At 35.4% G+C, this 13,324-nt stretch overlaps 2 protein-coding genes across 2 annotated transcripts; one reads left to right on the top strand and one right to left on the bottom strand.

Moving 5' to 3' along the window:
• Positions 1-379: 379 nt before the first annotated feature.
• LOC121765051 (translation factor GUF1 homolog, chloroplastic-like) lies at positions 380-9,040 on the top strand. The gene is made up of 22 exons (XM_042161093.1): positions 380-797; positions 1,004-1,180; positions 1,501-1,587; positions 2,064-2,120; positions 2,193-2,258; positions 3,204-3,266; positions 3,469-3,513; positions 3,671-3,771; positions 4,317-4,413; positions 4,889-4,960; positions 5,338-5,492; positions 5,573-5,630; positions 6,114-6,194; positions 6,279-6,365; positions 7,154-7,225; positions 7,315-7,449; positions 7,531-7,604; positions 7,698-7,785; positions 8,105-8,182; positions 8,276-8,351; positions 8,560-8,600; positions 8,728-9,040. The coding sequence occupies exons 1-22, from the start codon at positions 489-491 to the stop codon at positions 8,821-8,823; spliced, it is 2,115 nt and encodes a 704-aa protein (XP_042017027.1). The 5' UTR covers positions 380-488; the 3' UTR covers positions 8,824-9,040.
• On the bottom strand, positions 8,936-11,891 carry LOC121765052 (beta-1,3-galactosyltransferase 7-like). Its single transcript, XM_042161094.1, has 12 exons — positions 11,735-11,891; positions 11,509-11,628; positions 10,974-11,070; positions 10,837-10,898; positions 10,489-10,700; positions 10,344-10,407; positions 10,191-10,263; positions 9,995-10,115; positions 9,810-9,897; positions 9,591-9,716; positions 9,394-9,503; positions 8,936-9,316 (listed from the first exon to the last, which is right to left on the bottom strand). Exons 2-12 carry the CDS (start codon positions 11,598-11,600, stop codon positions 9,168-9,170), a joined length of 1,194 nt encoding a protein of 397 aa, XP_042017028.1. The 5' UTR covers positions 11,601-11,628; positions 11,735-11,891; the 3' UTR covers positions 8,936-9,167.
• Between the last annotated feature and the right edge of the window lie 1,433 nt (positions 11,892-13,324).

Genomic DNA, 13,324 nt, shown 5'->3' with positions numbered 1-13,324 from the left:
CCAAAATAACATATTCGCTATCTTATGGTCTTAACAATATCAAACGGTCCATTTCCACCCAAAAAATTGATGGAATCGTTAAATTTATCGGACAACCCATATTTTACCAAATTAGTTGATCAATAAATATCTTATTAACCCAATAATTATTATTGGAATAATAGTAATTTAAATTATGAACTACAAGTATGAAGTTTGATCTTGAATTATAGTAGTGAACTAGTGATTACTCTGTACATAAAACTGAGAATAATAAATGAAATTTCAGGATTTGATATTTCGTTTTCATGTAGTATTAAAAGACCGATTAAAATTTTATGATTTAAATTATTAATCGCTAATAAAATTTGGATTGCGGTTATTTACGAGAAGACGAGAACGTTAGCCGTTGGGTCATATGTTGATAGTTTAATTTCGTGTGGCCTCTGCTCCGATAAGACTAACACCATACATTTCAATCCAATAAAAACTCACCACCGCCGCGGCTAATGGCGGCGGCAATCCCGGAGATTTACCCCCCAAAGCTCGTTTTAGCCCCAAAATATCTCACCCGCCGTTCTCATCCCATTAACATACCATCCTCCTGCTCCTATTTCAGCTCGACTAAACCTCAATTTCAGCTCCTTCGGAAAAAGTATTCGTCTGTTGGCGAATTCCGCGTTTTGCACAGGAGAAGGCGTCATAGTTTGAAGGTCTCCTGCCGCGCTACTGGCGCCGGCGTTCAGCCCAAAGGCGCCCCCCCTTCCCCCGCCGAAATTGAATCCGCTATTCGTGCGGGCAAAGACCGCCTGTTGAAGGTCTGAGAAATACACTCCTGCACTCCCTGAACTGAAATTAATTCAATACAGTAAGAGATATGGATGAAATTGAACCGGCAAATGCATGTAAAAGCCATTATCGAGGCCAGAAGATTTGTGTGTGTGTGTGTGTATCAAATTTGTCAAGCTTTTGTTGTGAAATAGCTGCTGTACTGAGTGCATGCAAATGTGTATTTACACTGCAGGTGCCCTCGTCGAATATTAGGAACTTCTGCATTATAGCACATATTGATCATGGGAAATCAACGCTGGCGGATAAATTACTGCAGATGACGGGCACCGTGGAGACCAGAGAAATGAAGGAGCAGTTTCTCGATAATATGGATTTGGAGAGGGAAAGAGGCATCACTATCAAATTGCAGGTTTTGTGTCTCTCTATTACTGCTTTTACATATAATGCTTTGTTGGTTGAATAGGGAGTAGTATTTTTTTAGAATGAACTTTCCTTTTCTGGTATACACAAGTTTGAATATCAACATTTCATCTGGCTTCTCCTAATTTTATTGTGAAAACATTTACCTTTGATGATGTGTTTTCTTCAGTTTTATGTTCCAAGTCTATGTATGTAAAATCTAAACTGAGAAGCATCTAGAATATGGTTGTTCCTGTCAATGTGATCAATCTTGCAAGCAAGTCTTCTTAATATTCAAATTCATAAAAAATGTTTGTCTTTGTTACATAGGCTGCACGGATGCGTTATGTTCATAACAATGAACCTTATTGCCTGAATCTTATCGATACACCTGGTCATGTTGACTTCTCCTATGAGGTATGTGTCTGGAACCACATAAGAATAATTCTGTTGAAAAGTATTTATAAACGTTGTCTCTAGAGAGTAGAGATATTGATAGATTGTAGTGGACATGCTAATGAATAGCTATCTAATTCATTCAACTTGCTAAGGAAAAATAACGAAAATGCCTTATCTGTAGTCGGAATGGTTTTCCAATTTAAGCACTTATTTTTATCATTATATTATCAATGATGGGTAGGTAGTCTCCTAAAGTAAAAGCCTTTGAGTAGTTATTGTGCTACTTCTTCCTTTCAATTGTGTTGCTCTTCATAGTATGAACAATTCCCGAATTTGGTAAAACCGTTGTTTTCATGGAAGAGCACTGACATCCTTTTATTTTCATGGAGATCACAGATAACCTGTTAATTTTCAGTTAGTGTAGTCTAGTTCCTTCGTTGAATTGCTAGTATGTGTTTATTTGGTGTCATATCATGATTTATGAATATTTTCAGGTTTCTCGCTCTCTTGCTGCCTGTGAAGGAGCTCTTCTTGTTGTAGATGCCTCCCAGGTGCTTCAGGATTGTTTTCTAATTTTTATAATCCAGTTTCTCTCTCCTCCTGTCTTATACATTCTCTTTTAGGGGGTGGAGGCCCAAACATTGGCCAATGTGTATTTGGCCTTGGAAAACAACCTTGAAATCATACCAGTAAGTTCCTACTTCGATGACTATTATTTCCTCCATTTGAATTATAGTGATGTTTGAAGCTATTCATTGCCCTATGCGGAAGTTAAAACAAAGTGCATGAATATTGTAATTGCAGATTTATATGCACTTCTATTTTATAAGACAAATAGATGCAGGTTTTGATAATCTGAGCTTGCAAACCAAAATTTATAATACTAATTAGAAGTAACTTAAGTATGATTAGCTGATATGGACTAGAAGAAGTTACTTCAAAATGTCGACGAGAAGAAGTTACTTCAAAAAGGCAACTAAAAATAGGAAATCTCATTCACTAAAGTGGACTAAAAAGTAAATGCTAATCAGTTTACTGTGATATTGATATTTTCAACAAGGGATTTAATCTCATTCATGGGGGAGGGAGGAGTACAGAGCAGTGGTTGATGAAGTAGGCTTTATGGTCTTACAACATTAAATGCAGTTATTGTCAGATTGAAGTCAATCTGATAGTGTTCTCTGATTATTGGAGCACAATGAATTTATCAAGGGAAATTTTCATTTGTAGGTTCCATCTTTGGCAAAATCTTATCACCGTCGGAATTCTATTTTTCTGGTAGTGTGAGGTTTATTCCATTAGAAACATTTGAGCATACTTTATAGTTTATACCTAACTCTTAAAAAGGATGTGTCGTACCTACTTTATACACTACTACCCTTGTTCAACTATCTGAGGGCGGAAGCCGACTCAATGTAGACTGTAGAGGCATGAACTGAGCATCAAGTGATGTTGACATCGGGTCATGATGCATTGAGCATATAGCCATCGTGACAATTGAGTTTACCAAAAAGTTTGCAACTGTTCACCATCTTTTATTTCTGAACTCTCAAGATAGGTAATAACTTGCATAGTTTTTTTCCAATGTGTTTCAGTTGTCTGAATCATCCCCCCCCCCCCCCATTGTTTTATAGGTTTTGAACAAGATAGATCTTCCAGGTGCAGAGCCCGAACGTGTTTGCCGAGAGATAGAAGAGGTTGGTTGATGTGGTTGTGCACAAACAAGAGATTTATGTTCTCTTCACCAATGAGACTATTCAATATTTCTGGGCTGATAATTTTGTCTTGGCAATATATAATTTTAAAACATTTCCCTCTTGGTATATGAGGTTATAATTAAGGTAATCTTAAATTATGCTGAAAAGTAAACAACCTTAATAATTTTTCCCATCTTCATAGGTTGTTGGTCTTGATTGTAGTGATGCAATTTACTGCTCAGCAAAGGTTAGTACTGTCTCCTCTTTTTTCTTGTTGCCCATTATGTAACTGTAAAAAATATATTGGCACTTTCAATATCACATTAAAGTGGAAAGGGATGCGTTAAGGATTCTCCATTGTGCATGTATGCTTCGTACAAATATTATTTGTTGTTATCTTGTAGGAAGGAATAGGCATCACTGAGATATTAAGTGCAATTGTTCAAAAGGTCCCTCCTCCTCCAGACACTGCAGAAAGGCCGTTGAGGGCTCTCATATTTGATAGGTATCTTATTTAGGTACTATGATCAAACTTCTTGAAATTAATTTTGTGTGCTTATATTTTATTGCAAAGTTGAGAAAATCAAAATATCTAAATGTTTCACTAATCTATTTAGTATGAATACATATTATTAGCATGATTGTTTCTGTTTTGATTTCTCCACCCCCACTCTACAATTGGAAAGAGATAGCCACATTGCCCACCATCAAGTACCACTACCTCTAATTAATCACAATTTAATCACCTTTTTATTTGTATATTTTCTGGCTTGCTGAGATTTGCTTAAATGTTTCTGTTGATGAAAATATCTTTTCAAAAATCAAATGTTTTGATGTAAATAATGTAGGCATTGATATAAAGCTCCCATCTTTTTTTCTAAAGAGAATGTAATTGTTCTTAAGCAAAAAAATAAGTAGATGGCAAGATAAGTAGTTCATTCATCACTTTATATGTGTATATTATCTAACACACATATTGGAATTGATCTTACTTTGATTATGGATCTCCGGAGCTACTGATAGCATGTGGTTTCACAAACACTTTTGCAGTTACTATGATGCTTACAGAGGAGTCATTGTATATTTTCGACTGATTGATGGATGTATAAAAAGAGGTGACCGGATATTGTTTATGGCCAGTGGAAAGGTAGCAAATGTCCTTAATAGTAGCTTGCACTTATGTTTGTTGTTTTTCATGAGGTGGCTATAAGGTATAAGGAGTTGTTCCCTAGGATTGGCCATCTTTCTACATTGCTCTTTCTCACTCAAACTTTAGTATAGAGTGATTAATTTTTTTCTAATTTAGGCCGTCTGATATTTGTAAAAAGGCAAAGTTGTTATGTGCGATCATTGTTCCAGTCCTTTATCGGCCTTTGAGATTATTGCAAAAAAATATCTACTCTCTGATTAATTTCTAGTACCCTTGTTACTTTGTCCTTTTTTGGTTAACTCAACTTCGTTTATCCTAATTCTAGTTTTGGTTGAGAAATTAAGTCAGTCCATTATTTATACAATAAATAGTACCATCTTATCCAAATATTGTAATGAGACTTCATGTCATTTCTATTGAACTCATGTGAAACCTGTTTATATGCCAGCTCACTGTTGAATTTCGGTTGCAGGATTATTATGCTGATGAAGTTGGATTTTTATCTCCGAACCAGTTGCAAGTTGATCGGTTAAATGCTGGAGAGGTGGAAATCTAATCTGGCCACTAAAGAATACACATAAATGAAAATTTTGTAGCGGCAAAAATGTAGATCTTATCTATGATTTAAATAAAAAATATGAACACGCCTTAGCAATCAAGTCCAAAATATAATCTTGATATAAAAAATAAATTCTTAAATTTCGATCGGCATAGTCAACACTGAATCCATCTGCTCGTAAAGTGAACTAAAGAAAAATCAATCGTTTTTTATAAACCGAACATATGATTTCAACTGAAATCGAACCGACTGTAAAATTCAGTTTGATGTTCGGTGCTGGTTTGGTTGTACTCACTCCTGCTATTATTCACCACTTCAATCTTTGCGTTTCATTTTAACTGTTTAATTTTCATTCCTTTCAGGTGGGTTATCTTTCGGCTTCCATAAGATCAGTGGCAGATGCTAGAGTGGGTGATACAATCACACATTATAGCAGAAAGGCTGAAGAATCTCTTCCTGGATACAAGGAGGTCACACCAATGGTCTTCTGTGGCCTGTTTCCTGTTGACGCTGACCAGTATTTATCTTTTACTCCTTTTTCACCTATACAATCCATACATATGTTGAACTACATTGTTTTCGAACCTTGTTATATAGGTTTCATGAGTTGCGTGATGCTTTAGAGAAATTACAGCTTAATGATTCTGCTTTAAAGGTAAGCATGCTTCTTTTAAATGATTAGATTTTACATGCTTGTGTCTGGGTATCTTAACTTACGTCTAGAACTTACTGGAAGACTAGTTACTGAAAATAATAAGGCTGGCGATTTTCTCATGATTTCAAAAAATTGTCATTATTTATAATGCTTTTTATTTTTCCATAGAGGACAAGAAGGTCCTGTCATGAAGGGTTTAATTTGGTGAATTTTATACGGATTTTACCCATTATACAGTATAAGGACGTGGTCCTGGTGTTTCTTTTTCAAATTTGATATAATGTTCAAATGTCTTTGTACAGTTTGTAATGCCGTTTGTATTTCTTTGAGAAATTAAGTTTTTCATTGTCTTAATCCAATTAAATTTTGCTGAGTCATCATTTTCTGAAGTTCAAATCGTGGTTGCCTATTAGCTGAGATACTTCTATGTAATAGATGTGCTCCTTGGTAAAAATTTCCCAACAGCTTCAGTTAATTTTGTAGTTTGAGCCAGAGACCTCAAGTGCCATGGGATTTGGATTTAGATGTGGTTTCCTTGGTCTTCTTCATATGGAAATTGTTCAGGTTAGAATTTTCTGACTTTTCCTTTCCCTTCCAAACTAGTTTATGTATGCTTGCAATCTTGTATTGATAAATTCAATTCTGCAGGAAAGGCTGGAACGTGAGTACAATTTGAGTTTAATAACCACCGCCCCAAGTGTGGTCTACAGAGTGACTTGCACAAGTGGTGATATTGTAATTTCCACATCCCATGCTTAATTGTTTATTATAGTTTGCTAATTCACTTTTGAATTCCTCGACTCTATTCCTTTTCAAGGCGCTTATCTCATTTTGAAGCTGCTGAAGTATTTACTGTTCTGGAAACAAGAATCATGCACTAGTTGTGTCATTGTTGATAATTTCAGCATTCACCCGTGCATTGCCTGAGCATTTACTCTTATGTCTGTTATTTCTTTTATTAGCTGAAATGCTTTTGTATAATATCAAGCCGATCCATGACTTAATCTGGATGTAGCTTGCATACAAATCTAGTTATTCATGGAACATTGTAGTAGGAGAAAATAGTAAACCAGCCTGATTGTAGACATTGTTAATAAAAAAGATCAGTGGTAGGTCCTTGTCTGGAATGATCGGTCACGTATGGTATCAAACTTAAAAGTGAATATATTATCGAAAAAGAAAGAATAATGAATACTACTACATTTAAATAGTTCTTGGGCAATAACTACGTTGAAATTTTGTTTTTATATATCAGCATCAGTTGGCATGTGAGCCTTTTAGTTAAAATGATTGAGAAGGTGGTTTGAGCTAGTTAGACTCTATTGAAGTTTGTAGAACTGTTCAACTTCTTAGGTGGACTTCGTTGCTTAGATATTCTGTTTCATCGGGCATCATATTTCAATAATTATTCTCTTGCAATTACTAAATGCTTGTGACCCACTTGTTCTAGTGTTTCTTCCAAGTTTATGACATTGTTTGAACATTTTCTTCATATTTCACATCCTTCTGATGATCTGATCTAGGTCGAATGCTCAAATCCATCCTTGCTTCCTGAAGCTGGCAACAGAAGGTTAATTGAAGAGCCATATGTTAAGGTTGTCTGAATTTCTAATTTCCTATTAATGGACCTACCACACAGTATTCATCCTGTTTCTTGAGGATAAAGTTGATGTTTCTTGTATAGATCGAAATGCTCACTCCAAAAGATTATATTGGTGCACTTATGGAGCTTGCTCAGGACCGTAGAGGAGAGTTCAAAGAAATTAAGTTCATTACTGAAATTAGGGCATCACTTCTTTATGAGTTACCCCTGGCTGAGGTATTCTCTTGTGAAAAAAGAAGTTACACTTGTTTTAGAGATGCCATATATTTCAATTAACTTGTACGGCTCATTCTGTAGATGGTAGGTGACTTCTTTGATCAGCTGAAGTCGAGGAGCAAAGGCTATGCTAGCATGGAGTACTCCTTCATTGGGTAATTCAATGTGATATGAGCTGAAATTGATCTTTTGGTGACTTTCCATAATGTACTTGACCTCACAATAACTATATTCAAATATATAAACAGGTACAGGGAGAGTGACTTAATAAAGCTTGACATTCAAATTAACGGGGAGCCGGTAGAGCCTTTATCAACTATTGTGCATAAAGACAAGGTAAACAACTTCTTTTCTTATTGTTTGAGTCGCTAAAGTTGAGTCACTTCATATGCAATCAGGACCTGTTTCAAGATTGTTATATTGTCAATATTTTAGCAGATTTTGTAATTTAATTTTTTAACCTACAGCTATCAATTTCTTTCAGTCGAAGGTTTATGAGTTGCTAATTCTTAGCATTTTTTATTTAATGATAGTATCAATACTATGAAACTATTTCCTTGTACCAGAAAAGATATTCACCATTCTCACTTGTATAAATATTATCCATTCTCCATACTCATTTCATATTACAATAAAATCGCGCACTCTTTTTCAGGCTTATGCTGTCGGACGAGCTTTAACTCAAAAATTGAAGGAACTAATTCCAAGACAAATGTTTAAAGTGCCAATCCAGGTATCATTCACAATTTTCAATTTTCTTTTTATTGTTTTTTTCTTGTTGTATTAATTATAAACCATAATTCTGTATTTGTTTTGTGCTCGGCAGGCTTGCATAGGCGCCAAGGTGATTGCTAGTGAAGCTCTATCTGCTATCAGGAAAGACGTTCTTGCCAAATGCTATGGTGAGGTTACCTCCCTCATTATAGAAGATTATATGATTTCCTTTTCTAAGGTCTGATGCACTTGAACACGTACAATATGTCGAATCACCTTGGTAGATGTTTTGTTTTGTTTCATTTCCAGCACTTTACGGATACGTTTTTTCTTAGAAAATATCTTTAATTAGCCAATCATGCCGCATTCTTGATTTATGTTTTGCTTTTCATGAAGGTGGGGACATCACAAGAAAAAAGAAGCTTCTGCGTAAACAGGTGAATTATGTCTGCTTTATTTGTCTTGTTATCATATCACACTTTCAAGAAATTTTCATGTGCATTGTGCTCTGAAACATGTTATATAGTGGTTGATCATTTTTGCTTTGGTATGCTTCTAACTCAGGCTGAGGGAAAGAAGAGAATGAAAGCAATCGGTAAGGTCGACGTACCACAAGAAGCATTCATGGCAGTATTGAAACTGGAAAAAGAGGTATTGTGATTTTGCATCCACGTTGTGTATTGAAAATCTCAGGTTATATCGTTCCGAAGCAGCATTCATCAATCGGAGATATATATCAAAAAAAATGTATTAGTGGTTATGGATCTCAATGTTTTTGGAAGATATTCATTTATTGGAAAATTGTTTATTAGTTAGTGTATACACGCTAGTACAAGAAACAAGAAGCAGCAATCGGAAAAGTAATTGCATTTCAAAATACCTTATTCATCTTCTTTCTCAATCCTCCCAATTCGTCGTTTCAGCTTTGAACATTGCTTCATATATGTACGTTTCCGTCATCAAGCTTTCCTGCTTGTGAGTGTTTTCGAATTTACGAGGTTTGCTTAGACGAGCGCATTCCAAAGAGTGGAAGCATCTTCAGCACAAATAGAGTGAACTCCCTTGATTCTCTCCACGGATTTGCAAATGCCACTGCAGCTCCAGTCGAACGACGCTACACAAACATTGCCCGCCTGTGCTTTTTGTTCACAGTCTGCACTTACCACGATCGAATTCTAATTACCTTCAACATCTAAACAAAAAAATCATAGAAACTGGTGGAATCTGTACCGGGTGGAGTCCCACAGCACATGCTGCGATCGTCTACATGCTCGACTTCAAGACCGATAAACCATGCTCCAAGCGACACGTCTTCATTAGCATACTTGTGCAGGATTTGTCTGACGATGTTCATAATTAACACGGCTTATCAGGGTAAAAGCAATGCAAGTTTTGATAGGCGGGTAAGAGGTTGCTTTCTGTCTTACTGGTTGACTGACACATATTTAGCCAGATCCCTTGATATGGCATATATCTGTCCAGTAGCGTGTCGAAAGTACTTGTTCCCTTGATCCCCGAACTTCCAGTGCTCGGGCTCATGGTACTTTAGATTCCTATTAAAAAAGAGATACGCAAAATGGAGCTACGGTTTTGTGTTCGAAATATAACAACGGGTGGAATGGCAGAGAGAGTTAAGTAGCAAATACTTTTGATGAAGAACTGGTCCCGACTTCATGCATCCTATATATACTCTGGGTTTGGAGCGATGCCGTGCTAGCGTTGCAGCTAATGTGCCTGCATTATACTCATCAAACAAATTTAACTACGGTGAAAAGTACTTAAAGTCATGTAACATGTTTATGGAAAGGAAGAAGAAAGAAGTATTGTATACCCAAATTGACATGAACATCATCATCCACTTTGACAAAGAACTCAGCATCCCATCTTTCTACAGCAGCAGCGAAGAATGATTTTGTCTTTGCTGATAACTCATGATACCCTTCAACATGATTCTTGAATATGATCTACTTATCAGTATCCACTACAAAATTTTAACAGCATGCACTGGGAAGGTATTGATGCCTTACAAGCCTAATAAAGTCATAGTGCTGGCCCTCCTCAGAGTCGAGTGCACGGTCCAAAATACTGTTGGATGTTGCACTGAACAATATGAAAGATGTTACACAGAGGATTCTGTATTAACAAAACTAAGACTTGCATTTGAAGAACTTAAGACTAACCTGTGACCAATCATGAAACGAACCACGATACCCTTCTCTGCTTCAAGTTGTAACAGACTTTTACCTGATTAAACATTCAGAAATTTGTTAACTAACAGATATCAGTACAATCAATATATCAGTGTTTATGATGAACAAAAACAACCTCTAGGCATCCATGTTTCTCTGATAGAATCACGTCTCCTTCTGCCGCTGAATGCTGTGTTTATACCTATGACCATAAACACCTTTTTTCTCAACACAGCATTTCCAGCAAATGTGGAATTACCATTTAAATTCTCAAAATTTCCCAGTTTGCGATGTTTCTTGTTGGACGGAAGCTCCATACGTAGCTTGGCAACAGAAGAATCCAAAGATCTGAAAGACCACACAGTTATGACTTACTAAAACCATAAAAGAACTTAGTATCACTCAATCTCTTCTATCACCTACAATCACAGCAATTACAAGAAATTTGAGATTATTATCTAGAGATGTGCTTTATCTGACTCACTGTATTGCTTCATGTGCTTTGCTGAACTCTTTGATCACTTCCTCATCAGGAATTAGTTTTACCTAAGCATTACTCAATACATTAAAAATCAAGCAGCTGTTGCCTGCTGGTTTATGAAATATGAAAGGAAACTCCACCTTATCAGAGACACAGTCATCCAAAGTAGCCTCAAATTCACCCAAACGTCGTCTTGTGAAAAGAAATCCATCTTCTAATTGCAAATCAATCCACATTCTACATTACAGAGTGATCCATTAAATATGTAAAATTACATTCAATATGTAAAATTACATAAATGTATATCAGCTACTCATCTAATCAATCTTCAATGAGAAACGAAACTCATCACAAATCAACTCACTTCTCCATGATTAATACATACCACACACTAGAAAGTATCCTAATGCATGAAGAAGCATCAATAACATATAAAAAACACACACACAATAAATTCATGTTGCTGAAACAATTAGATCATCAAACTTAATTAAGCATCAACACAAACACACACACACACATAATAATTTCATGTTGCTGGATCATCAAACTTAATTAAGCATCAACACACACGCACACATAATAATTTCATGTTGCCGGATCATCAAACTTAATTAAGCATCAACACACACACACACACACAAACAAACACGCGCGATCGAGATTTGTGAAAACCTGTTGCTAAAGAGAATGCCGAGGCCAAAGCTGATAAGGCAGAGGACCATAATCCATCGCATAGACACTTTCCCGCGGTTCCTGCTCTTCATTTCCGCCCTCGATCGTACGGATAAACACCTTTTTTTCCGGAACACGATATTTCACAGGAAGAAAAAAGAGAAAAAAACTCAAATCAGAGACATGTATTATCGCAGTGGACTGCAAAAACAGCGATGATCGATACGTTAATATTGCGTTGGCGTTGATGGTGGTGTGGAAATCGGAAGGTTGGAGCTGCGACGATGCTAAAGCGATTCCATCAACGGATTACTTCGTTTAAACTGACCATTTTTTCATGTTTTTTTATGAGTGATAATATTGCTATTAAATAGTTCGGCAAAATTCATTTTCGTCGCCCACTCCTCGAGGAATTTCCTTTGTTAATAGTATTATTATAACTAGTATTCGATTATTAGCATTAGCATTAGGTATAGTTTGACCGTTAAGTATTGCATATCAGATGCTAATATAGTTGTAGGGTCCCGTCTATTAGGGTCCTCACAACCCTTTATTATCAAACACAACACAAATTACATGCCTTAAATTCTTTGATTTAATGGTTATGATAAGCTATATTATTACACTAGGATGCTGTATTATTTATCAAGCTACATTATTAGACTAAAATGTTACTCCCTCTGTTCCGCACTACTCGCACGTTTCCTTTTCGGCACGGAGATTAAGGAATGAGTGTATAGCAAAGTCAAATATTACGGCTGTAGGTGAAAATTTTTACTAAAAATTGAAAGAGTGCAAATAACTTGGGACACCCAAAAAGGAAATAAGTGCAAGTAGTCCGAGACGGAGGGAGTACATTATTTTACTAAAATATTAAATTATTAGCTAAGTTAATATTACTAGACTAATACTCTACATTATTAGATGACACGTGACATTAATCTAATCGTTAGATCATAAGATTTAATGTGGATAACAAAGTGTTTTATTTTTGAATAATATTTACCATATGAATATGAATACATCCCTAATTAACATTTAATTAGTAGGAGTATATGTTTTAGTTATAAGTTGATCTAAATTTTACACGTGTGTGACAAATATGTGTTGTGGAATTAATTTTATTGACGTATCCCGCGGGAACACGATTGAATTAATATTTGTTGTGTAATTAATTTGATGGATGAGTGATGTGAAATATTCAAATAGATGATACAAACCACGTTAACATCTCATGCAAATTTTAAGCCCATATTTCTAGAAAATATAGTAATTTGAAAATAACAATTTCATTTCATTTAGTCTGTCGAACGACATAGTTTTTTGTTTTGTTTTGTTTTGTTTTATTTATTTAGTATTATTTTTTTTTTGAGTGGGTATGTTAGTCTAGTAAGAGAAAAATAAATGGAGTAAATAATGTTTTATTATTTATCATGCGATAGTAATTACTCAAATCGATATTGAACGAGATCCCCACAAAGATATTGACAGACGGCTCATTAAGTCATTATAACTAAGATGAACAACTAAATTGGAGTACAACTTAATTATATGTATGATCATAGATTATTGTCAAGATATTTTCTCTAACAATAGTAGTTGACACGTGGCTGTGAATTATGATAGCATTCACGATCTTTCTATATTTTTACTGTTTTACTATATGCCAAATAGAATGTCAAATTAACCAAACGGAAATCAATTTGATATCTTATTATATTTATGCCACATTATTTTTCTCCAATTTTCTAGATGCCAATTGTTATCCCATCTATTATTGTTAGTTGCCCCTTTCAATATTCCTTGTTCTCACTCA

Source organism: Salvia splendens, chromosome 14, assembly GCF_004379255.2.
Source record: "Salvia splendens isolate huo1 chromosome 14, SspV2, whole genome shotgun sequence".
Lineage (NCBI taxonomy): Eukaryota > Viridiplantae > Streptophyta > Magnoliopsida > Lamiales > Lamiaceae > Salvia > Salvia splendens.
Note: the sequence above shows the minus strand (reverse complement) of the source record. Positions and strands in the feature narration are given on the sequence as shown.